General features: G+C 41.6%; 2 protein-coding genes across 10 annotated transcripts in view; one reads left to right on the forward strand and one right to left on the reverse strand.

Moving 5' to 3' along the window:
• LOC139268628 (5'-AMP-activated protein kinase subunit beta-2-like) overlaps nt 1–10,830 on the forward strand; it is an 85,333-nt gene extending 74,503 nt beyond the window's left edge. The window contains exons 6-8 of the mRNA XM_070887088.1: nt 2,566–2,699; nt 4,899–4,967; nt 8,368–10,830. Coding sequence (XP_070743189.1) covers nt 2,566–2,699; nt 4,899–4,967; nt 8,368–8,445 — 281 coding nt within the window. The 3' untranslated portion in view covers nt 8,446–10,830. The remainder of the gene's footprint in view (nt 1–2,565; nt 2,700–4,898; nt 4,968–8,367) is intronic.
• A 4,366-nt stretch (nt 10,831–15,196) lies between these two features.
• The window catches only part of pde4dip (phosphodiesterase 4D interacting protein), a 310,412-nt gene continuing 298,324 nt past the window's right edge, over nt 15,197–27,284 (reverse strand). For 4 of the 9 annotated variants that reach the window (XM_070887097.1, XM_070887096.1, XM_070887095.1 and 1 more), the window contains 6 exons: nt 25,134–25,360; nt 23,290–23,433; nt 21,734–21,872; nt 20,302–20,348; nt 18,816–18,876; nt 15,197–17,159 (listed from right to left, as the gene is read on the reverse strand). In XM_070887097.1, the coding sequence (XP_070743198.1) occupies nt 16,996–17,159; nt 18,816–18,876; nt 20,302–20,348; nt 21,734–21,872; nt 23,290–23,433; nt 25,134–25,360 (782 nt within the window). In that variant the 3' untranslated portion in view covers nt 15,197–16,995. The remainder of the gene's footprint in view (nt 17,160–18,815; nt 18,877–20,301; nt 20,349–21,733; nt 21,873–23,289; nt 23,434–25,133; nt 25,361–27,284) is intronic. The other 5 variants (XM_070887092.1, XM_070887091.1, XM_070887090.1 and 2 more) reach the window with 5 other exon arrangements.

Raw genomic sequence — 27,284 nt, forward strand, 5'->3', positions numbered from 1 at the left:
TGCTTTGCACTCCGGCGGGGTCAAACTTCTACTGGTAGTAGATATTTCCTCATTTGGAGGCAGGTTGTAGGCTAGAGAGGAGGTATCATTATAGAATTCATCATCCAAGGGTGTAGGGTCACTAAATCGCGTGGTAGTAGTGATTATATTAACCTGCTTGGTTTCTACTGGGACAGTGGGTGTTGTGACTACCAGGGCAGGTTGTCCTGAAAAGAGGGGGATGCGCTGAGAGTGAGGGACTATTTTGGCAGATAGGGTTATTATTACACTGGGCTTTTCTTGTTAGATCGTCCAAATTAATAATGGGATTCCAGGGTTGAAGATGACTGATGGCTGCAACAGCCGCCGTTTGTCTTCCCAGTTTTCCCTTCAATTCAATGATTTGTAATTCGCATTGAGCACTCGCCAGAAGGGGTTTCTCAGGTAATTCTCTCAAAGCCCCTCCTGGCATCCTCAAGTTGTGAGATCGGGGATTCATTTTTAATTTCTAAAGCCTTGTTATCCTCAAAGACCTGATGATGACGTCTTGAAGCAAGTCGTGCTTCATCTGCCGAGGCTTGCTCTTGACTTAGAAGGGCACAGGCTATGACGTGTCAGTCCTGCAAGTCCCTTTCAAGTTGTGCATTTCTTTCTCTCAGAAGTACAACTTTGTCTCCCAAGCAATCGGCACATAAATTGGCTGCACACGCCAGCCTATTTCTGGCTTCCTTAACTTTACATTTCTTTGCACCTACCTGGGATGCTATCTCGCCCCAAATCTCAGAATAACTCTTCTTGCTCTTCTCGTCACGATTACCGCTTGGGCCCCCGGGACCCCTAACTTATCCGAGAGACTGTTCGCAACTTTGTCTCTAAAATACACAGCTGTCATCCCGATAACAACGCCTAGTATCTTTATAAATCGAAACCATCCTCAACTCTTTTTGACCACAATATCCCTTTTGCGCTCCTGCCTCGGCTTGCCATTTTGTTAGAAATACCCTCTTTACGGCTGTCTCCGGTCACTTTAAATAATCAGGTTCAAGTGCAAACCAATATGGTTTCAGAGTTTAAGACGGAATATAACACATTAGTTATACAGCAAAAACACGACCGTGACAAGTAGCTGATAATGATCCGATCGGACAGACGACTGACACACGTGAGCAATTCCCTTCCTTTCGTCTAGAGCCTCCTTCTATCTCTCTCTTCCGTCTGTGAGCCTCCTTCTCTCTGTCTCTTTGTGAGGACAAGCTTTTAGGAAGTCACTTTTATTCTATTTTTAGGGGTGGGCCTGAACGAGACTTTTTGACCTGTGGAAGTTCCCTAAAATCTCAATATCCAATGGGACTTTGAGTTCTTTGTCTTGATTCTCGAAACAAAGCCTACCCTAAAGAATCTCATGATTTTAGCCAAATGTCTTGTTTATATTTTCCCGAAGATGCCATCCTGTGGAATTTGTTTTGTTTCTCTCGTCCCTATTCTCTCGGATATAATCAATACAAAGCCTAGTCCTCTTCCCTTTCAACTATGAGGCCTAAAGCAGAGCTTTGTCACCTCAACCAGTCGTTGCCTTCTTTACGACATCGCAAACTGCCTTGTGTTTACGCTAACTCACCCAAATTCCTTCCATTATCTTCGCAAGCAGTTCTGTTGATCTAACTTCAAATCCTACCTTAGCATTATACATAAAATACATAAGCAAGGTTCAAGTCTTAACTTAAAAACAACAGATAATTGCTTAGCAACAGGGAGATTGTATATAGTACCTAATACTATGCCCTCTGTAGAAAACCAGAACATTAGCTCTTCTAATCTGTTAGACCAATCTGTTTGAAATCTGTTGGGAGACCAGCCACAGATAAGACTGATGCAAATCGTTAAGAATAATACTAAAGAAAAGCACCCTGTATCGCAGTTTAGAATGTCGATCTTTCTTTCAGTAACTCCTATCGAATTGGTTATTTTGAGTTCCTGTAGAGGTAAAGGTACAACATGATGCAATGCTAATCCATACAGTGAAGAATGTCCCAGTTATGATTTCTGGTCTGTCCTGAGTTAGCCAGGACAGCAATTAGACTGCTCGAATTGAACTCAGCATCCCTGGGTTAGGGAGAGGGAAAGAGAAGTAGGGATCCTGCTCTGGTGACTCCTGCTGGTGGTATCAGTTGAGAACTATATTGGGCTTGGTTCTAATGCACTCCACAGTTAAATAGCCTGCCAACAGATCTTGTTTGGATTCATACACAGAGAATAGGCATTTGAGCAAGGGAGGGCAGTCAATGATAAGAAAGTTTATACTTTTTAAAAATCTGATTATTTTGTCTTGTATATGTTAATTTCCAAATTCTGAATTGGAAGCATTCAATAGCTACATTTGTATGTGTGGGAGAAGTTGAAGAGGAGGAATGATTCAGTGACTGAATTCATCTTAAGGTTTGCAGTATGGTACAGGATTCAAACTGGGATGGAGTGTATTAGAAGATGCTACAGTCTGACCTGAGTGGGATCAGTTGTGTACATATCTTGTGTTTTTATTTCATTAATTGTTTAAACTCTATTGATGTAATGTTCTGTTTGTTTTAGACTTGTCAAGCTCCCCTCCAGGACCATACCATCAGGAGATGTATGTGTTGAGGCCTGAAGAGCGCTTTAAGGCACCTCCCATTTTACCTCCCCATCTGCTCCAGGTCATTCTCAACAAGGACACACACATTTCAGTAAGTTCATTAGAATAGCTATGCTGACATAGCTACAACCAAACCTGTCATTTCATCTTGGCTTTGAAGTCCCTGCATTATTCCAACTGCTTACAATTTATATATAATTTTAAATCTTCATAATCCTGCAATAGTACATAAAAGACTGAGGCAGGAATACAAACTGTTTTTAAATGCATTTGTCAAGTATTTATATGGAAGAAAGAACACAATAAACTCAACTTTAAATTCTCTCAATGAATCATCAAAGGTACGTTCTACCATTTATTAAAAAAACAGATTATCTGGTCATTTATCTCATTGCTGTTTTTGGGACCTTGCTGTGTGCAAATCGCCTCTGCGTTTCCCTACATTACGATAGTGACTACGATTCAAAAGTACTTAATTGACTAAGCACTTAGGACAGCCTGAGGTCATGAAAGATATATAAATCCAAGTTCTTCTTGCTCTTGTACTTGAGTTGCTCATTTTTTCGCGCAACATGCAATATCAGTATTAAATTTCAGTTGTCTGCTCAATTGAATAATCAAATGAAATCCTTTTGCAAGCCATTAACTGTATCCTTTTTCCTTATTGCTCTCCCTATATTAGTGTCCTCTGCAAATTTAACAAGCACATAGTTGAATTCTGCATCCAAGCAATTTTTGTAGATACAAAACCACAGGAGTACAACCACTGAACACTGCACTCCACATCATAATCATAGACAGTCCCTCGGAATCAAGGAAGACTTGCTTCCACTCTTAGCATGAGTTCTTAGGTGGCTGTACAGTCCAATATGAGAACCACAGTTTCTGTCACAGGTGGAGCAGATAGTCGTTGAGGGAAAGGGTGGGCAGGGAACCTGATTTGCCGCACGCTGTTTCCGCTGCCTGCACTTGATTTCTGCATGCTCTCGGCGACGATACTCGAGGAGCTCAGCGCCCCCCTGAATGCACCTCCTCCACTTAGGGCGGTCTATGGCCAGGGACTCCTCTAAGTGTCAGTGGGGATGTCGCACTTTATCAGGGAGGCTTTGAGGGTGTCCTTGTAACGTTTCCCTGCCCACCTTTGGCTCGTTTGCGGTGGACGAGTTCCGAGTAGAGCGCTTGCTTTGGGAGTCTCGTGTCTGGCATGTGAACTACGTGGCCTGCCCAGCGGAGCTGATCAAGTGTGGTCAGTGCTTCAATGCTGGGGATGTTGGCCTGGACGAGGACGCTAATGTTTGTGTGTCTGTCCTCCCAGGGGATTTGCAGGGGATCTCCACACCAACTGCCCAAACAGGCACACTGCCTCTCACCTGTACTCACTCTTTATTACTTAACAAAACCTATCCACATTCTTCTCTGGATTCCCATGATTTTTAGTTTTACTGAATGTTCTCTGTGGGAACTTGTCAAAGTCATTCTGAAAGTCTAGGAGGCTTGTCATACATTTTAAATTCTATTCTGAATCGTTGTGGTTTCTTAAAAAGCTGTTGATTGTTAGAAAAAGTACTCATCTAGACTACTACTACTTAAAATGGTTTATGTTCCTTTACCAGCTGCAATTATACTGTCGTTGCTTAGATCATATTTGTCCCTCAGTTTTTTTTAATATACATACTACATTTGCTTCTAATCTGCAGAACCTCTTCAGTAACCAATGACTGTTTCATGACTAAAGCCAGAAGTTCAATTTCTTTCCTACTCTCCTCCATTATCCTACCATGAAATACACCTGGTCCAGGGGATTTGTCACTCTTCAGATCCTTTAATTTCTGAAATGTTTCACACTGATTTCAGACTACTGTAGAAAGTTAGATATGCAGTGATTGGATAGCAAGACAGTATTTTCCTCTCTAACCTCCTTAACCACTACACTAAAAATATTTTATGCATCCTTTGTTCTTTGCACCCCAATTCTTTTTCAGTCCACGTTAGCATTTTCTAATCTCCTTCCAAAGTATCGTCACTTTTCCTGAAGTTTTCCTTTCCCTTCCACATTCTGTACCAGTGTTTGATCTTATGGAATTTTAGCGTAAATAGCTTACATGAGTTGAGATACAAATAATTCAAATTGGGATTTTAATATTTTTTGTTTTTTAAGCTGATTCTAGAAAACCGTGGCAAATTAGTTACACATGTTCAACCCAAGTATTAATCTTTAATCTATAATCTTTAGTAGCAATAAACCAGGGAGACAGTAAGATTAACCAGCATCTCTGCCTTGCTTATCTAGTGTGATCCTGCTTTACTCCCTGAACCGAACCATGTGATGCTGAATCATCTATATGCACTTTCTATAAAAGTAAGTTTGTCATACATTTTAAATTCTATTCAGACTGTGTGGAAATAAAATGAAGAAATGTGCATGTTTTTTCCATTTTTTATCAGCTTGTTGAAGCACATCAGAGCTTTCAGTTAATTGTTCACTACCAGCCATGTGCAGAGCCCCAAATAAAGAAACTGAAGAATCAATATTGGGTGCAGAGTTTATATAGGTTTTTTAAATGCTCAAGCCTTGATACTTATTCAGAATTATTAAAAGCTATAAACACCATCTTCCTGGCAATAACTATTATACTAAGATGATGCTTATGAAAATACTACACTATACTGATCACCCACTCCAATTTGGGAGCGTGCAATATTTCCAACCTTCGCTGTCTTGCGCATAGTGCAGTGTGGAAGCCTAAGTGGAGCTTTTTTAGGACCCGTGGATCCAAGTGGTTCTTGGTCGGCCTCAAGATTTACACAAATCTGCAGGGAATTTCGATTGGAATGCCTACAGGGCTATCTTCACATCAGCGTTTTCATCTGACCAGGCGAAATGCCTGAATAGTTGCAGTTGTCACAGACTAATGGTTTTGGAGACAGCAGGTTATGCTGTGTGCCTTCCATATATGCTGGGAGACCGTCCAATTTTAAGCTTCTTCATGGGAGCTGCTACTTCTAGATCGATCAGTGGATTCGTGTGATCTGGTATGGCTCCATCTGCTGCTTCTTGCATAACTTCAGAGATCCTCACTGGGGGGGGGTGGTTGAGGAGGATTTCAAACCAGCTCTTCCATCTTCTCCGGTGAGGTTCATAGTAGCTGACCATTACATCGTCGATTGGACAATGTACTAATTTATAATGTTCACAAAGAAGCTTAATGTTGTGAAAGGCATTCCAGGTGCAGTTAGATTTTAAAAGCTGCTCTGCCTCATTTGCTTTCTGAAAGGCACAGCTGACAGTCTCGACGAAAGATTTGCCTACGCACTTCGCCGAGAGAGCTGTATGCTTTCATGTCATCCTTCATGTGAGCTTTTCTCCATGATGTCGATGGCTTCTTGGGTTATCCATTCATTCTGTCTTTTCTTTGTGGTTCCAAGAGAAGATTTGGGATGATTGCATGCTAATTATACATGCACTATTGCATCTCAGTGTCATCCACATGATAGTCAGTCTCCAAAACCTCTCGTCCCTTCCATTGGTAATCCTGCAGATAATGCTCCTCCTTTCATTTTCCGATGTCCAAATGCGGTAAGCAAACTGAGATTCTTCTGTTTATTGGCGATCCTGTGGAGATGTCAGCAGCTAGGCAACAGCGGTTGGACCTCCATGAGGTACTGTGGTTGACTCCGCAATTTATCATGACCTTCCATTTTTGATTTACCACTATGTGGTTGATTTTTTTTTGTGGCTATTTTTAAAGCGTACCTTGTCCTTCCTTCTGTACCATGTGCCACCTATTTGAAGGTGGTATCTGGCAAAGAACTGGAGAAAGTATTCTGATTTCCTACTGACTTCTCTGCTGGTGTATGGTCCAAATATCTCATAAGGATAAGAAGGCACTAGTTGCATCCTGGAATGTAAGAACACTAGACTGGTGCCACAACTCTGCTAGCGAGAGAGCTCCACTGGCTGAACATTCATAACTGAAGGAAGTGCGATGGCTACGAACTGGAGAAATGCAAATAGATGATTACTCCATCTTATGGTCCAGAGAAGATGCCCAGCATCTAGGAGTGGCACTAGGACTAGCAGCAGAGAGTAGGAGATCCCTCATAACCCTGGATACCACACTTGTCTAGAATTCTTAGTGCTCGTTTACATCACTCCCATGGAGGTCATAGCATATGCTCCTACCAACACGATGGACTTGGCGATCAAGAAGGATTTCCATGTAGCCCTCAAGTGTGTTAGGTTCATTACAACTAATGATGCACTCATTTACCTAGGAGATTTTAATACCTCATCAGAAAGTGTGAGAACCAACCTTATGAAAAGAAAAACTTTAAATTTCAGATAACGTGCAGGATAGAACTGTGTAATTGATTTATGGCTTGGCTTGAGTAAAGAAACCAGTCACTGTGAAGAAATTAAAAAATCTAACAAAAGTTAAAATGGCGGCCAAAGAGAATCCTGAAGGCAAATTCATCTTTTTGTGGGGCCAGGTGGAGCAGGAATGCACTTCATAGCTTCACAAATCCAGCCTGGGTTCCTGCCACTCTGGCTCCGCTCCCGAATATTGGGGCCCCCCAATGGACCATCGGTCCGGAGGCCAGCTAGGCTGCCGGAGTCACTTGAACTCAGGCTGCTGCCTGGAGAAAATTCACCCCATTGTTTCAAAACTGAATGTGGAGCTAAAAGCTGAAGGTTTATTCGCTATCCTATCTCAACCCTCTTTGTGTTTTGACTGTGCCTCCCTTGCCTAAGTTGAATCAGGCTGTTTGACAAACATAGAAAAATAATTAATTGTACATTAAAACTTACATGAAATTGGTCAGTGAGCTGAATGTGAAGCAAAATGCAGAGTAAATGATTGTTTCCTTTTTTTGCTATTGTGCAATAAGTACCAGTCAATATTCTTACCGCCTTGGATCATTATTCTGCTTGTGCATCTTGCGTATTTAGTCTGATTTGGCAATTGTGTTTTATACCAGGTGATCCAGGCATTAGAGAAAGCAGTTGACCTTGCTATAATTATATTTTCAACCTTCCAATGATAACCATGCTGGAGTATGGTTCCACAGATGTTGACAACCCTCTGGTACCTTGTCCAAGTACCCATTCTTCATGTGTGGCCCTAGACAACAACTGTCAGCAATCTATTCAACTGTTGGAATCACAGCCAGTCCTGATTCTGCCCTCACTTGATGTCCACACATGAGCAGGATCTAGCAAATGGTGATCAGGAGGATCTGTGCAATTTTTTTCCTCACCATAACCCAAGGGCATTGAGGCTAATTATAGTGTCCTGACTGCCCAAATAAGATCAGGTAACTTGGAAGAGACCACAGATTGTGAAACTTTCCTGATCTGTGTGGCTCAATCCTGCAACAGGCAGTTCATTTACAAATTGAGTCATTGGGGGAACCCAAATCAGAGGCAGCTTACTTGCATTTCACTGAACTGACTTACTGGTTGTTGCCACTTCTGAGCTATTGGACTTGACAAGTCATATTAGAGGAAGAGTGTTGCAATTGTTTGTGATGTCAGCAAATCAGCACCCTAGCATAATATACCAAGAGGATTGCATTTTATTGTAATTTAACTGAATTATTCACTATATAGTGCATCAAACCTCCTCTTGGTTGCTCGGTGATATAGTTGTTACCTCACCTGATCTCAATTTGAACAACCTGGTTAGTTATTTTAAGATCAATTCAAAGTCAATGTTGCTCTTCAATGTTTTAATAAGTACCTTATTTTTCTGACCTAGGATGGCGTGATGGTTCTTAGTGCCACCCATCGGTACAAGAAGAAATATGTTACTACTTTACTCTATAAGCCGATCTGATCTGTCATCTCTGTAGCCAGCATGCCGAAATGGTAAATGAATGCCTCTGTTAGTTGGCTGTTCAGTGATGGAGCTTCATTAGGATTTTAGCAGTTGTGTTGGTTGCCTTCTACATAATCGCTACAAGCACTTTACCAGATTGAGGTTCAAGGCTGACACTGAATATGATAGCATCAGTTAGGCAATGCAGATTGTTCACTGTGGATTTGCATTTTGGGAAAGTTGAAATGCACCTGTAATCAAGGGACTATCTCAGTCATGATGAGCTGTTACACTAGAAAAAGTTTACAGTTGGAGTTCAAAAGATTTTATAATAGTTAAATACCTTAAAATAGCTTGCTTAGTATTTAATAAATATTGCATTTTACTGGGGGCGGGGGGCAGTGACGCAACCTATTTTTAAAAAATAAAGCTAACTTTGTTTTGTTTACTGTGTGCAAACAAATCCAGCTTTCAACATTGTGCTGTTTTTAACACATGGACTGTATTTTATATCTGCGCATCTGCTCACGTTGTTGAAGATGTATCAGCGTGAGTGTTTCCAGATGTGACATGGTATCCAGAATACTGAATTGCAAGATATGAATAATGGATCTCACCTGGGCTGGCTAATGTATTTACAAGGCTGTAAACAGTCTGACAAAAAGAAAGCAAAAATTTGCAGTCCATTAGGTTAGAGTTAAAATATAAGCTGGGTAGGTCAAGATCTTATTTGAATACAGCTGATGCACTGAATAGAGGATTTGGTTTGTGATTAAATAAGGTGGATAGTAACAGACTTCAGGAGGACATAGACAAACTGATGAAATGGGCTGACACATTGCAAATGAAATTTAATGCTGTGAAATGATACATTTTGGTAGGAGAATGAGGAGAGGCAATATAAACTAAATTATACATTTTTAAAGGGGGTGGGTGCTAGGATGATATTAGGGGTGAGGGACTTCAGTTATGTGAAGAGACTGGCGAGGCGGGGGTTATTCTCCTTAGAGCAGAGAAGGTCAAAAGAAGATTTGATAGAGGTGTTCAAAATCATGAATAGTTTTGATAGAGTAAAAAGGGAGAGACTGTTTTCAGTGGTCGATGGGCCAGTAACCAGTAGACACAGATTTAGGTGATAGGCAAAAGAACTAGAGGCAGTATGAGGAAAAACATTTTTATGCAGCAAGTGGTTGTGATCTGGACTGCACTGCCTGAAAGGGCGGTGGAAGCAAATTCAGTAGTAACTTTCAAAAGGGAATTGAATAAATACTTGAAGGGAAAAAAGATTACAGGGCTATGGGGAAAGAAGAGGAGTGGGACTAACTGGATAGCTCTTTCAAAGATCCAGCACAGGTGTGATGGGCTGAATGGCCTTCTGTGCTGCATCATTCTATGATTCTATGATTCTAAGAAATGCCAACATCATTTACTTATGGCTGTATTCCACTTTGTGATCTGATCTCGTTTTGAGGTCTGCGAAAGAGCAGTTGGAGGGATAGAAGAGCATCATACCTATGGAATGTTTTAGGGGCACACAAGCATAAACATTCCCACTATTTTGCCAAGTTCTTCAGGCCAAGTTGACCTCATTCTGGTGTTGCTGCTAGCAAAAGTAAGCAAAGTAACACGTAGAGGTTCGGTTTCTAATTCAGTTTGGTAGAATGCCAAGCATCACTTTGGTTTAAAATGCAGATGCTGCTCTGTGACATTTAATTTTTATTAACACTCACATATCAAACTAATGTAGAGCTCCTAATTACAAGTCGATGGCATAAAGATTTGAAAAAACTCCCTTGTTTGAACATCGCAAAGTCTAAGATCTGGGATTGGTGCTCATCTGGAGAAACTGTTTGTCTGATTACTTGGGAAATAATAATTGGTACATCCCAGACTTATATTGCTGAATATCTGATGGTAGTGATTACTGGAGCATTTATGTAACTTGCTAACAGATTTTAGCAGCAGAAATAGAGTACTACAACAGTGAAGTACAAAGCAGATTTGTACATTTGATACTTTTCTGGCACATTATACCCATAAAAAATAATCACCCTGCATCTATTTCCCTTTAAAGTAAATAGGAAACTGAGTTGTGTCAGTTTTTCTGGCATCAAAGTTGCACTCCAGGGAGCAGAATAACAAATGACCTAAAATGTCCTTAGGGCAGTGTGAATGGTTTGAGGAATTCAGAAGCCTTATGTTGTTGATCTAGTCCTTTGTGATTTGATGCCAAATGCTTCCTTCCTATAAGTTTCTGCTGGTCTAGGTTTGCTTCTGTGTGAAATAGCATGAATATTTAAGCCTTTACAGAGACTACTGGAGTGTGCTGTTTAATGTATAAATAGATGTGTGTACTATAAGATTGCAACACAAATAAAACATCTCAGCTGATTGAAAAATGGATATTGTGCCGTCTGCTGATCAACTTGTTTCTCTTTTCCCCCTCCCCCCTCAAATACAAACAACCATGAGCTATTTTTATTGTGGTGTCAAAAGTATTCCCAGTTCACAAGTCTACAAAAATGCATTTTTCCTCACCACAGGCTTGAAGGTAAGGGTGAACGATAGATTTGGGACTCGATTATGCTGGAAATTTGAATACAACTCAGAGCACTTGGTAGAATTGTTTTGTTCCGTAACAGATCAGTGTTACCATAGCTGCCACACCAGAATGTTCACTATTACAACAGTATAGTGTCTTTATTTTCAATGCAGATAAATGCTAATTAAATCCTTCATGTACCTTTATGGAACAGGTGTCCAGTTAAGAGCAGAGGAAACAACATAGAAACAAGAAGCCATTGTTTTCAATTCAATTAGAGGAAAGGTCACAATGTATATATGTATTTGTATCAGTCCATTTCAGGTTTAAGTGTAAATGTCTAAAAATGTGTGTTTTTGTGCTGTTTTTTCTTTCATGTTTAGAACCATTCTCTGCTGTCTCACCAATAATTCTTAATTCCAACTTTAGCTCACTGAGTGAGCTTGGCTCAGTTGCTACCATTCTCACCTCTGTCAGAGGGATGCAGGTTTAAGCCCTTCATTTATCTGGAGTTTAATCTAAGTTGAAACTAAGTTGAAAAGTTTTAACAGAGGCCTTGTCTGGCTGTTCTTTTGTTACAGGTGGCTATTACAGAGCCTGTAGTCGCGTGTTATGCTCCTCCTGTACCATGTGGGAACTCAGGAACGACTCCAGTGTCCCTGACGACTACGTGTGCAGGAAGTGTGTCCACCTCCAGCTCCTGACGGTCCGCGTTGCGGAGTTGGAGCTGAGAGTGGATTCACTCTGGAGCATCCACGATGCTGAGAATGACGTGAGTAGCACGTGTAGCGAGTTGGTCATACCACAAGAGAAGGGTCCATAGCTAGATAGGGAATAGAAGACCAGCAGGAAGAGCAGTGCAAAGAAGGTAGTGCAAGGGTCCACAAGACAAAGAACAAAAAGGGCCACTGTACAACAAAATTCTAAAAGGACAAAGGGTGTTAAAAAAACAAGCCTGAAGGCTTTGTGTCTTAATGCAAGGAGTATCTGTAATAAGGTGGATGAATTAACTGTGCAAATAGATGTTAACAAATATGATGTGATTGGGATTACGGAGACGTGGCTCCAGGATGATCAGGGCTGGGAACTCAACATCCAGGGGTATTCAACATTCAGGAAGGATAGAATAAAAGGAAAAGGAGGTGGGGTAGTATTGCTGGTTAAAGAGGAGATTAATACAATAGTTAGAAATGACATTAACTTGAATGATGTGGAATCTATATAGGTAGAGCTGTAGAACACCAAAGGGCAAAAAACGTTCGTGGGAGTTGTGCACAGACCTCCAAACAGTAGTAGTGATGTTGGGGAGGGCATCAAACAGGAAATTAGGGGTGCATGCAATAAGGGTGCAGCAGTTATAATGGGTGACTTTAATATGCACATAGATTGGGCTAACCAAACTGGAAGCAATACGGTGGAAGAGGATTTCCTGGAGTGCATAAGGGATGGTTTTCTAGACCAATATGTTGAGGAACCAACTAGGGGAGAGGCCATCTTAGACTGGGTGTTGTGTAATGAGAGAGGATTAATTAGCAATCTCGTTGTGCGAGGCCCCTTGGGGAAGAGTGACCATAATATGGTGGAATTCTGCATTAGGATGGAGAATGAAATAGTTAATTCAGAGACCATGGTCCAGAACTTAACGAAGGGTAACTTTGAAGGTATGAGGCGTGAATTGGCTAAGACAGATTGGCGAATGATACTTGAGGGGTTGACTGTGGATGGGCAATGGCAGACATTTAGAGACCGCATGGATGAACTACAACAATTGTACATTCCTGTCTGGCATAGAAATAAAAAAGCGAAGATGGCTCAACCGTGGCTATCAAGGGAAATCAGGGATAGTATTAAAGCCAAGGAAGTGGCATACAAATTGGCCAGAAATAGCAGCGAACCTGGGGACTGGGAGAAATTTAGAACTCAGCAGAGGAGGACAAAGGGTTTGATTAGGGCAGGGAAAATAGAGTACGAGAGGAAGCTTGCAGGGAACATTAAGACGGATTGCAAAAGTTTCTATAGATATGTAAAGAGAAAAAGGTTAATAAAGACAAATGTAGGTCCTCTGCAGTCAGAATCAGGGGAAGTCATAACGGGGAACAAAGAAATGGCGGACCAATTGAACAAGTACTTTGGTTCGGTATTCACTAAGGAGGACACTAACAACATTCCGGATATAAGAAGGGTCAGAGGGTCTAGTAAGGAGGAGGAACTGAGGGAAATCCTTATTAGTCGGGAAATTGTATTGGGGAAATTGATGGGATTGAGGGCCGATAAATCTCCAGGGCCTGATGGACTGCATCCCAGAGTACTTAAGGAGGTGGCCTTGGAAATAGCGGATGCATTGACAGTCATTTTACAGAATTCCATTGACTTTGGATCAGTTCCTATCGAGTGGAGGGTAGCCAATGTAACCTCACTTTTTAAAAAAGGAGAGAGAAAACAGGGAATTATAGACCGGTCAGCCTGACATTGGTAGTGGGTAAGATGATGGAATCAATTATTAAGGATGTCATAGCAGCGCATTTGGAAAGAGGTGACATGATAGGTCCAAGTCAGCATGGATTTGTGAAAGGGAAATCATGCTTGACAAATCTTCTGGAATTTTTTGAGGATGTTTCCAGTAGAATGGACAAGGGAGAACCATTTGATGTGGTATATTTGGACTTTCAGAAGGCTTTCGACAAGGTTCCACACAAGAGATTAATGTGCAAAGTTAAAGCACATGGGATTGGGGGTAGTGTGCTGACATGGATTGAGAAATGGTTGTTAGACAGGAAGCAAACAGTAGGAGTAAATGGGTACTTTTCAGAATGGCAGGCGGTGAGTAGTGGGGTACTGCAAGGTTCTGTGCTGGGGCCCCAGCTGTTTACACTGTATATTAATGATTTAGACGAGGGGATTAAATGTTGTATCTCTAAATTTGCGGATGACACTAAGTTGGGTGGCAGTGTGAGCTGCGAGGAGGATGCTATGAGGCTGCAGAGCGACTTGGATAGGTTAGGTGAGTGGGCAAATGCATGGCAGATGAAGTATAATGTGGATAAATGTGAGGTTGTCCATTTTGGTGTTAAAAACAGAGAGACAGATTATTATCTGAATGGTGACAGATTAGGAAAAGGGGAGGTGCAAGGAGACCTGGGTGTCATGGTACATCAGTCATTGAAGGTTGGCATGCAGGTACAACAGGCGGTTAAGAAAGCAAATGGCATGTTGGCCTTCATAGCGAGGGGATTTCAGTACAGAGGCAGGGAGGTGTTGCTACAGTTGTACAGGGCCTTGGTGAGGCCACACCTGGAGTATTGTGTACAGTTTTGGTCTCCTAACCTGAGGAAGGACATTCTTGTTATTGAGGGAGTGCAGCGAAGGTTCACCAGACTGATTCCCGGGATGGCGGTACTGACCTATCAAGAAAGACTGAATCAACTGGGCTTGTATTCACTGGAGTTCAGAAGAATGAGAGGGGACCTTATAGAAACGTTTAAAATTCTGATGGGTTTAGACAGGTTAGATGCAGGAAGAATGTTCACAATGTTGGGGAAATCCAGAACCAGGGGTCACAGTCTAAGGATAAGGGGTAGACCATTTAGGACCGAGATGAGGAGAAACTTCTTCACCCAGAGAGTGGTGAACCTGTGGAATTCTCTACCACAGAAAGTTGTTGAGGCCAATTCACTAAATATATTCAAAAAGGAGTTAGATGTAGTCCTTACAATAAGGGGATCAAGGGGTATGGCAAGAAAGCAGGAATGAGGTACTGAAGTTGCATGTTCAGCCATGAACTCATTGAATGGCGGTGCAGGCTAGAAGGGCCGAATGGCCTACTCCTGCACCTATTTTCTATGTTTGTATGTTTCTATAGCCTGGCCAATATTCATCCATAAAAGAACATACCATGGGTAACAGATACCTATGATTGAATTGTAAAATTGGATTTAAGTGCTTTCTTCTATGTTCAGTGAGCTCAAGATTTGTTTCATTTCACTTGTAAATGCTTGTAACATTACAAGCTTACCCTGTTGTATATTAACAGCCAGTGTGTAACCAGATAAATATGAATTGGAGAGACATCCAAAAAGACTTCTTTGGAATGGCAAGGAATTCAGTATGATAAGATAGTATAGACTGAGGAATTGGACCTGGGACCTTCCTATTTACCCACCAAGCTTAATAAAAAGTAGAACACTACCAAATCAATCTTAGCAGAGGAGGGAGAAGTCAAATAGGCACTAAGCATTTAATGTCTTTATTATTTGGACCAAGAAAAGAAAACAAACTTATTTCATACATTAAATACACACCTTTAGGTTTTCACAGAATAGCCTTCCCAAAATAATCCTGGAAACACAATCTTTATTTCCTAGGACTGTGCCGTATACACATTGCTACAATCCATCATATAAATGTATGTATATACACTGGGAAAATATATACAGCCTGAAGGACACACACTATATATTGATCAGTATATACGCTTTATACAGTATACAATCGTGCCATAGGAACACCTGTGCATCATAGATTTAAACTGTTTACAGGTTACTAAACACCTGAACCCTATGGTTTATACCAAACATCAGTGATCACCGATCCTTTCCTTAGACAATGAAAAAGAATTTCCCACCTTTTCTCAGTGAATTTCCTGACAAACAACCCCAGTCCCACTTGTTCCCTGGCTTCCTTTAATTTCCTTAATTGCACAATGACCATGCAAAACAGAAATGAAAAACACATGCAACTCAAGGCTTTGGCACCACATATAGAATCTGATTACTAAAGAGGCTTTTCCCCATGAAATTCATTTACAATTTTAAGTACTTATGATTTAGTGAAACATCATTTTCAATTGAGAAAATTATCAACTTTTAAGCAGGGAAATTATAATGACCTTTATGGTAATTAGAAAATTGGTACCTTAAATTGCACAATAATGTATGTCTTGAATTATACATATAAAGACCGCTAACCCAAATATCCTTTTGTGTGTGTACAAATATATAGTATACATGGCACTGCATGCACTTGCTATATATAATGAATTGCAGCAATTCTGTATAAGCCTGTCTGTGCCTGTAATACACACATGCATACATACAAACACCACATATTTGCCACCATGCTGTATATATAGCTCAGGCAAAAACAATACTAGTGCTAAACTTATCTACTGTTTCTATTAGTGTACAATAGTAAATACAAAGTCATCCAGCCCTGTCTTAACTCTGTACCGTACTCTCACCCACCATGCTACATTATTGAATCAGATAGCTGTAAAATAATGTCAATGACGCTAGATTCTGTTGTTGAGTTCATAACTATAATTTTGTCTTATTCCAGTGTTTGATAAAGCTAATATTGCAGCAATTGGCCTCAATGGCAAACTTATTGCACGTACCCTTTTTTTTAAAATGTGCTTGGTGAACATTCTGCTCAGTAGTAAATGTTGTCAGGATGTACTTTTCCAGTTATTACCAGGTTATATTTTTCTGTTTTAAATTGCACAAATTCAAATACCAGGACAATGTTCACCAAAGCTATCATTAGGCTCAAAATGTTTCTCAATCTGGCATATTTTTTGTTTTCACAATAAACACACATTTATATTAATATATATTAACTTAATGTAGCTCTTTTGACTAAGGGTTTTTCTTCAGTATTGAAACAGCCAAAATGTTACATTTAACCTTTCTCACACTGGGCTCTATAGCTTAAGATTGCAAGGTTCGTAGTGTTTGTGGGAGGCAAAATACACCAAGTTTGTTTGGGAAATACGTCTCTACCCACAACTACAAGACTTCCTATTTCATATTTTTACACAAGACAGAAGAATTAACCAAATTTTCATTGTTTTATATAGGATCACCAGGAAGCCACTGTTGGGTTTGGATTCGGTAGAATAGTTCTTTCTGGAAGGACAAAGGATGTAATTTACTTTTGTTTTCAAATACTGTTGTACTAAATTATTTTTGTAGGATAAGATTCCAATATCGTTGTGCAGTTTTTTTTTTAGGAGCAGGGAAGCAGCCACTTCAGTGCTTTGCTATGTTTCCTACTTGAACCAGTTTGGGACCAGATCTTTCATCCTTCCCAGACAGTGAACTTTGACCCAGGCTTCTTGCTTCAGCTTCAGGATATATGGGATTCATGAAGTTCCAGCCCCTGGGATAGCTGCAACCAAGTTTTGAGATTTCTGCTGAAACAGTAATTGGGGAGGAAAAAATATTACCATCTATATGGAGGGAAAAGTAAAACACAAAAACACAAAATATGAAAATAGGTGTAAACCAGGCATAGAATAGACAAAAGGAATGTTCCCACCATTAAAACTTTCATGGTGCTGGTGTAATGAGTGAGATTATGTCAAACACATCTTTCTGAACCGACCAGTCCTGTCATTCTCTTACAAAACTCAGGTGTGCAGGGTTTGTAATTTTCAAAAATACAACTAAATGAAATATAGGAAAATTGCTTGCTGCAATTTTTTTTAAGTAGCCGAAAAAAAGTACATACCAGTCAACCATACTTTACAGTGTTACTTCTCTTTCTTCCCCCCCCCCCCCGCCCCCTTTAAAGGAGCATTACTTTCTGGTTATACAGGTACAAAACACTGCCCTACTCACTTAGTGTAAATTTTCATTCTATTTGAGTCCATTAACATTATAGGAAGGAATTAATCCAGGCCAAAGAATATTTTAAATTAGGAAATTAAATTATTGCTGCTAAGCTTTCTGTCATATATATTCTATTTGCTAATTCCTCCAGTCAGTTTTTATACCTGTATTGATTTTAAAATTGGTGAACAGTGAAAAATATAACCCAAATTCCTTTCCTAACAACCATATAACATAGATTTTTTTGTTGGGTGGGCTCTTAGCAGTTCTCAGGGACAGAAACAGGCATGGGACAGCCTCCCACTCCTGTTGAGACCAATTTATTCATCACAAACTGAGGTTTTACTGGTCTGAATACCTCAGTACCAAAACTGAATGGTCAGCCATCAGATGGAGCTTTAGCTGTTTTTTAAGGGAAAAGAAAGAAAAGCTGGAGTATTGTGTCCAATTCTGGGCACCACACTTTAGAATGGCAATGCCCTGAAGAGGGTGCAGAGGAGATTTATTAGAATGATACCAAGGATGAGGGACTTCATTACATGGAGAGACTAGAGAAGCTAAGATTGTTATCCTTAGAGCAGAGAAGATTAAGGGGAGATTTAATAGAGGTGTTCAAAATTATGAAGTGTTTTGGCAGATAGTGAGAAACTGTTTCCACTGGTAGGAGGGTCATTAATAGAGAATACAGATTTAAGACAATTAACAAAAGAACCAGGGATGAGATGACACGGTGAGTTGTATGATCTGGAATGCACTACCTGAAAGGGTAGTGGAAGCAGATTCATTAGTAACTTTTTAAAGGGTTATTTGCATATATACGAAAAGGAAACATTTGCAAGGCCAAGGGGAAAGAGAAGAGTGGGACTAATTGGTAGCTCTTTCATAGAGCTGGCACAGGCACGATGGGTCAAATGACCTATTGCGGTGTCTGGAATATATATTTAAGAGATTGGGATTGTGACCTGCAATAAAAAGCTGGTGTGTAACCCCAACCTCACCTGAACATCTGCTTTATAATCACTCCCAGATATCTGAATGTCCAGAAAACATTTTCAGGTGTTGATGAGCACTTTACATAATAAAAGCACTTTATGTGAATGGATGAACATGAGAACTGTTAGATGTAAATAAGATAATGGCAGGCAACAGAGCTGACTCATGCAGCGGGTTTCACAAGTAGCAGTGTTAGCAATCTGACCTTTCATGGCACATGCTGATACTAGTGCATCATTACCAACCTTTGTTGTCATTCAGGGAGATTTGTACACCAGAAATTGTGCAATCATTCATCTGAACAGACTCACAAAAGAGATAAAGGACACACAGGGAAGAGAAAGTCAGAAAGGAGAAACAGGTTCTGGATAGGAAAGTAAACAGCCTGGAGGTTCACCGCGATCAAATTCCACTGAAACCACCCCTTCTCATATATGCAATAATGGCTTCTTAAACATCATAAGAACATAAGAAATAGGAGCAGGAGTAGGCCATTTGACCCCTCGTGCCTGCTCCGCCATTCAATAAGATCATGGCTGATCATGAGAAACTGTTAGATGTAAACAAAATAATGGCAGGCAACAGAGCTGACTCCAGTCTCTATGAACAGACTTACTTCCCTTTCAATTTCCTTTCTTTCCAAGTGGGGAGATAAACTTCTCTGCATGAACCTCCCACCAATAGCATGGTTGAGACGGTCAATTGTAATGCTTCTCATTTCCTCCTACACTATTGCAGGTGCTGATTCATACTGGGGTCTAGTTCTTGGGGGACCAGAGACACTCTGGTACTTCACCCAAGTGTCCATTCTTCATATGTGAGCCTAAACAGTGTGTATGGGCAGATTCCTAGGCCCAGACTGCAGACGTGCTCATGAAAGCCGACCCTGATATTGTCCTCACCCAACATCCACACATATACAGAATCAGTAGGGATCACTGGATAGCAATGAAGAGTGGGAAAGCTGGCTGAATTTCCTCTCCTTGGCCGAGGGGCGTTGAGGAAAATTGTGGCACTCCGTTCTCCACCCTAGTGGACATCAGATAACAGCACAGACCAGCAAATGATCCTAGGAGCTTCCAGTCTGTATGGCTTAGTTCCAGACTGAACATTCAATTTATAAACTGTATCAGGGAGCATATCAACATTTATTTAAAAAAACATATAGGATCATATAAATTAAGGACCTCACATTTTTAGCTGCTACTCCTTTTCTATTAGGCCCCATGGACATAAAAAAATAAAAAGACTTGAGCAACAACAATATAGAGGCATTACGTGATTAAATATCGAACAAGCATTCTGCTGCAAGCTGTACAAGTCCAGCTTTCCAAGAATTAAAGACCTGAGGCTCAGTTCTTTACTTTAAACAGAGATACCCTTGCACTATCCTCAATACTCCAGTAGTTGGTCCATGCAAATGATCTGTGCTCAATTTTCCTGGCCTATTGTGGAAGGCAAATGCAAGGTGATTATTCCCACCAGCGAGTAGTGCCCTACCCCCTCAGGTAGGGAGATACTGAAGCTATTTGGGAATAGGCCTAAAGGTGAAGGAATGCTGATTAGAGTACAATGCGCCACTTTGCTAATTACATTCGATGGATAGGAGATATGGTGCATATTCCTTAATAAGGTCTTGTTCTAATGACTTCACATGTACGAAAAAAGGAGCATGTTTACAGGACCTTTTTAATGGTTACTCTAATTCACACAGTTCTAGTGGAAACTTACCTCCAAATTACTCCTCGCCTTCTTCAGAACATCATGTGTTCTTGTTACTGAAAAACATAAGTATTGCAGTTGTTATCAGACTTGGTATTTCCAGTGAACCAATCATTTACCCCCTTGTTACCCCCCCCCAAAAATTTTCTTTCCTGAAGTTGCTAACTCATACTGGTTCCACTGATGACGGGCACCTTCCTCCCTCCAATATCTCACTTGAGTGGTTTGTCTTCATTTGTGATCCTAGACCATGAATGTTAATAGACTACACAACGCAGCAAGCCGGTTTTGGTCATCATCTGACATCCACACTTTCCAGCAGGTGTCACTCGTTAGTGATCCAGAGAGGAAACCATCTCCATAACCCGGGGGGAGGGGGAGGGAAAGAGGAAAGGAGAAGTCAATTGTGCCACCTGCTACCTCCCAAGTTTATATTAGTTAATTCAGCACAGAGAGGCAGAGAAGTCACACCACTTCAGTAGTTAATTAAATCTGGGAGCTTTGGTCTATATGGTTTAATGCGAAACGTGACTGTGCCTTTACAACTAGGCAGGCTGATGGAAGAGTTAAATGAACTGTTAATAGCTCACTTTTAATAAACTCCCTCCCTGGGTTTATAATAGTCCTGCACATCCATACTCCAACATGTTGGGTCACTGAGGTTATAGAGACCAATTCCACAGAAACAAAGACTCCGATATTCACTTGGGAGGCCGGGGCATTATGGATAGGAAACCTGAAAAGGACTGATGTGTTTTTTTTTTAAAACAGATTCCCTGCACTGAAGCCAGCCTGATACACAGGCTTAGCTGCTTGTCAGGCGAGGAAGGCTCCAGAAAAGGCCACAGTTCAGGATCAGGTTAAGCTTCTGCTCCTCCTGGCCCACAAGCAGTGCTGTAAAGGCACTGACCTGATGGATCCAGACCTTCCCATCTCCTTTTACCTACCTGGAAAACCCAGCCAACATGGATTAGAAATAGAAACACTGTAAAAATAGAAACATGCAGCCTCCTTAAAAGGTTTTACCGATCTAGCTACCTTTTTAAAGCAGATTAGTTGCTCACCGGTTAAAATGGGAAGTGGGTGGATTCGAGGCGGGTTAGGTTCCTGTTTCAAGTTTTTAACATTTAACCACCCACCCGACCCAAACCACCCATTTTGGGGGTTAAAAATTACTCCGAGTTTCTAATCTCAATCGTACAGGCAAGTGAGGTGACAAACTTAGCACTTTCCCCACAGAAGGATCAGATTCAAAGAATGGATCACCTCGGGCATATCCTCATGGCTAGATTGAGAGCTGATTCACTGCTCACTCTGCCTTGGCAGAAAAATGGCATACAGACATGTTAAAGGGAGTAAAAAACACGCAATTGTAGAATAGACATGCTTTTCTATTGTGTATCTGTATAACATGGCAGCTTTAAGTATTGATTCTACATACATTGGCTGACAATGAACTGTTCCATTCCTTCCTTCACTTGGTTGGTAGCCTTCAGACGACTGATTGCATTCTGCAACAGGTTCTCCTGCTCTGTTATTTTATTCCTCAGCCTGCAAATCTCTTCTTTCATTGACTGCTCCTGTAATAACCACAGCAACCAAATGTAAACCATGAGGGAATCTGCAACAATGTCATGATATACAATATATTACAGTGCAGACTCACATTACTGGCTGAATGCTACTTTGTAAAGAATAAAGACTTGCATTTATATAGCACTTTGCGCAACCTCAGGATGTCCCAAAGTGCTTTACAGCCAATGAAGTACTTTTGAAGTATAGTCACAGTTGTAATGTAGGAAACGCAACAGCCAATTTGCACACAGCAAGGTGCCACAAACAACAATGTGATAATGACCAGACCATCAGTTTTAGTGATGTTGGTTGAGGGGTAAATGTTGGCCAGGATATTGGGAGAACGCCCCTGCTCTTCTTCAAAATAGTGCCACAGAATCTTTTATGTTCACCTGAGAGGGCAGATGGAGTCTCATATTAAAGCCTCGTCCGAAAGACAGCACAGTGCAGCACTTCCCAAGTACTGCACTGGAGTATCAGCTTAGATTTTGTGCTCAAGTCTCTGGAGTGGAACTTGAACCCACAACCTTCTGACCCAGAGGTGAGAGAGCTAGCACTAAGCCATGGGTCACACTGCACACACCCAACACCTTGACTCTCAGCAGACTTTCTGTCCTATCTGCTTATGGCCCATCTGGCTTTGGGGTGTTGCCTGAGTCAATATTCAGCACTGTTTGAATTCCTTTTGCTCTCTAGTGAGGGAGTAAAGGAATCTTACTGAAAAGCATCAGCTTATGCCAGCACCCTTAGCTCAAGCAAAAGGTCCACTCATCAACACTTCATTGACATGATTTAAATCTGAACTTCTCAGGGTGAGGATTTGAACACACAGACCGACAGCACATCACTGCCACAGTGCAATATTTTGAAGCATATGTGAATTGTCTTCAAGTAAGCCACTGGTTAGAATCAGGGCCTGTGACAAACATGTTAGCAACACTGATACACTCAAATATCAGTAAAACTCATCATGTGAGAATTGAGTGATCAGTCAGCCAGTTTGTCACACTGAATGAAGCAGACACACATTGAGTGTTATAGTGGAGCACGCAAATCGTTCTAAAAATGAAATGACCACAGGGCACCAAACCAGATGTAATGGGCTCTCATATCCTCCAGGAAATGAACATGGTTTATATTTTGAGAGGTTTGATATATACAGGCACTGTATCTGGAGACAGGAGGATGATGAAAAAGGAGTGAAATTTGAATCAAGAAATTATAGCAAGTTAGTCTCCTGTCCTGCTAGCATGGAAAGCATATGGAATCCCAGTTGAGGAAAGGATAGAAAACAAATTTTAAAAAGGAGTACAAATGATAGGGGAATAAACCAATCTTCAGCTCCAATAATATAACACCATTTGTTGTCCTGTACATTATTTGTATTGGATCTTGCTTGAGCATTGAACATAGAGGCCTTACCTTTTGATTATTCTGCACGGCACTATCTGGATTTGGCAGAGCTGCTCTCCAGAACATCTTCAGTAACGAGCAGGTTTCATCCAGGATCTGACGCAGAGTATTCGTATTGGAGAAGAGCTGCTTTACAGTCCGATGATCTAAATCCTACCAGGTTAAAATCAGAGATACGAGAGATAACCTTTTGAGATTGCCAGTGCTTACACATATAACTCTCCCAATTTACTGCCAGACTTCAAACACATAGACTTCCTAATAAAACGATAAGGTACATCAGTGGCTCAGTAGGTAAATTTATCACATGGTACACTACTGAGTCATACAAACTGGAAATGCACAAGCTTGATATTCTTCCTTCCTGACTCCAGAAGTACAGGAACCATTATGCTCTGTGAACTATCTGATCATCCTTGTCTGTGCCTATTCCTATAATTAGCAGTTCTATTCCCAAACAGATATTTATCTAGCTCCTCTTTGAAAGACTTAATTGGCACAGCACCAACTGCTTTATCTGTTACACTGCTTTATCTGGGTACAGCAGGACTTCAATTCAACAGCTTACCCATCATCATCATAGACAGTCCCTCGGAATCGAGGAAGCCTTGCATCCATTCTTAACATGAGTTCTTAGATGGCTGTACAGTCCAATACCAGAACCACAGTCTCTGTCACAGATGGGACAAATAGCCGTTGAGGGAAGTGGTGGGTGGGACTGGTTTGCCACACGCTCTTTCCGCTGCCTGCGCTTGATTTCTGCATGCTCTCGGCGACGAGACTCGAGGAGCTCAGCGCCCTCCCGGATGCACTTCCTCCACTTAGGGTGGCTTTTGGCCAGGGACTCCCAGGTGTCAGTGGGGATGTCGCACTTTATCAGGGAGGCTTTGAGGGTGTCCTTGCAATGTTTCCGCTGCCCACCTTTGGCTCGTTTGCCATGAAGGAGCTCCGCAGGGATTTGTAGGATCTTGCGGAGTCATCATTGATGATATTTCTCCAGCAACTTGAGGTGTCTGCTGTACATGGTCCCTGTTTCTGAGCCATACAGGAGGGCTGGTATTACTACAGCCCTGTAGACCATGAGCTTGATGACAGTTTCGAGAGCCTCGTCTTCAAACACTTTTCCTCAGGCAGTCGAAGGCTGCACTGGTGCAGTGGAGGCGGTGTTGGATCTCGTCGTCAATGCCTGCTCTTGTTGATAGGATGCTGCCAAGATAAGGGAAGTGGTCCACGTTATCCAGGGCCGCGCCGTGGATCTTGATGACTGGGGGGCAGTGCTGTGCGATGAGGACAGGCTGGTGGAGGACCTTTGTCTTACTGATGTTTAGCGTAAGGTCCATGCTTTCGTACGCCTCAGTAAATACGTCAACCATGTCCTGGAGTTCAGCCTGTGTGTGCACAGATGCAGGGGTCGTCCGCATACTGTAGCTCTTGGATCTGGCCTGGAGACGGCAAAAGTTGAACAGGCTCCCACTGGTTCTGCAGTTTAGTCCACTCCAGTGGGAAGCTTGTCAACTGTGAGGTGGAGCATGGCAGCGAGAAAGATTGAGAAGAGGGTTGGGGCGATGACGCAGCTCTGCTTGACCCCAGTCCGGACGTGGATGGGATCTGGATGCCCCCAAAAGTACGTCACGTCACAGCTTACCATTAGATTACCAATGTATAGTAATGATAGACATACAATATAGCCTTCATGGGCCAATGGAGTATGATAAAGCAGCTTTCAATTAAAATCTACTACTCAAATGTTCCCATTGCACAGTGAACTGGCAGATCAAATTATAATGATGCCTCACTATTCCAATGTATTTGGCAATAATATGCTAAGCAATTTCTGGTCTTCCTGCTGTTACCTTGGATCCATCCATTTCCAGAAAAGCAGCATTGACACAGGATTGGACAATAGACTCCATCCTCTGAACCAACATTCTTCCCTCCATAATCTGCTGCTGGAGTGCATTGTAGTCATCAACGTGTCCAATCACATGACATCCATTCTTCTTTGCAAAGGAACCATCGGGAAGCTCATCATCCGTTAAGGAACAAGAAATCTGGCTCATGGAATCACTGAGATAACCGTCTAAAACAAAAGGGGGAAAAGGCACAAAGACCTCAGTTCAAGTCCTTAAACACTAAGGAAATGTAGTTCCTCTTATGCACTATCTTAACAACTTACTTAAAATAGCAGAGAGAAATTTCACCCAAACGGTAACCAATTCATTAATAGTGCACAGAGGAATGTTTACCCTCTAATGGGCTGTCGATGCTTCCCTCTTCTCAAAGGAAAGGCTGGGATCTTCCACTCTCCTTTGATTGGGGCACATCTCCATGGCAGGGACTGGGACTTCCCCTCCCACCGAGATGTATCCCTGACTCTGGCTGACTTTGGGGTTATGAATGTTTTGGGGGCTGACTCCCTGGCCTCCACTGGGGAGTTGTAACAGAATGGCGGCAGAGTCTTCTTCCGGCCGCAGTCTGGGAATGGGGACAGTCTCCATGCCGACTGCAAGAAAACAAACATCTTTATGAAAATGTTGAGGCCTCCTTTGGCATTTAAAGCAGCTAAACATTTCTGGGTCCCCTCCATCAACCTTAGATTGCTGGACCTCTCGGCCAGACAGGTTGTCACTTGTGGTCAGTGGTTCAAACCAGGCAAATTGTGAGAAATGTATTGGAGAGTTCCCTGATTTGTATCTACCGGTAATGCATCTTTTTGATTTGTATGTACCAGTACCGCATCCGCCCGAGTGGGCATACTTTCCGTCGGTAAACCAAAGAAACAGGAACTATGTGGAGTGCAGAGGGAGGTGTGGATGGGTGGACTATGTGCCTAAGCAATTTCCCAGCCCTGTGTATCTCAGATCCATCACAAATTCAGCAGGGTAGATATGACATCGAGCCCAAAATGTCTACCGTGGTGAATTGCACCATCTAGTGGCACAGCTAAGAACTGATGGGACACACTGCTTTCTGTACAAGGTAGCACAGATTTTCTGACTAGCTTGATTTAAGTGGTTATTATTGGGATTAAAATAACACCCGCTGGAAAATACATTGTACTGTCCACTGTTAGTTACCATGTAGCATCTGTAATCTTTAGCATTCAGGGTCACATCCCTACTGCAGGAGAATCACTATGCTTACTGCAATTTCATTGTGACTATTTGATTTGACCACATATTACTAACATCAATAACACCACTTGCATTTATATAGCATCTTTAACATAGAAAAACATTCCATGGTGCTTCACAGAGATGGAATCTCACTAAGATGGACACCGAGCCATAGAAGGAGATACAAGACAAAGGTTTGGTCAAAGAGATAGATTTTAAGGAGTATTGTAAAGAACAAAATTGAGATGGAAGGTTTTCTGGAGGGAATTTCAGGGCATGTTGAAGACACGGTCGCCCATGGTGAGGCAGAGGTCAGAGTTTGGGTGGGCTGCAGGAGGCTACAGACATAGGGAGGGGCGAGGTCTGAAGGGATTTAAACACAGGGATGATGAGACTTGTAAATTGGAGGTGCTGGAAGACCAAAGCCAATGTAGGTCAGCGAATACAGGGGTGAGATGATTGGTATTCAGTGAGGAATAAGATATGGGCAGCAGAACTCGCATGTTCTGAAGTTTAGAGACTGGAGGATGGGAGGACGCCAAAAGAGCATTGGAATAGACGGAGATGACAAAGGAATGGATGATGGTTATAGTAGAATTCATCAGAATTTTTAAAATCCTAGTTTTGTTTTTTTGATTGGGGGGCAGAGTAATTTTCACAGGAACTCTGTCTCAGGAGGCTGCACTTGTCATGAAGTTTTGGAGGAGCTCTGTTCATTGCTGCAGCCAAGGTCAACAGGACAGACAGCTCTGACTGTGGCAGAGAAAGTAACCAAAGCTCTCAACTTTTATAAAAGCAAAATACTGCGGATGCTGGAATCTGAAATAAAAACAGAAAATACTGGAAATACTCAGCAGGTCAGGCAGCATCTATGGAGAGAGAAACAAA

Source organism: Pristiophorus japonicus, chromosome 8, assembly GCF_044704955.1.
Source record: "Pristiophorus japonicus isolate sPriJap1 chromosome 8, sPriJap1.hap1, whole genome shotgun sequence".
In the NCBI taxonomy this organism is placed as follows: domain Eukaryota; kingdom Metazoa; phylum Chordata; class Chondrichthyes; family Pristiophoridae; genus Pristiophorus; species Pristiophorus japonicus.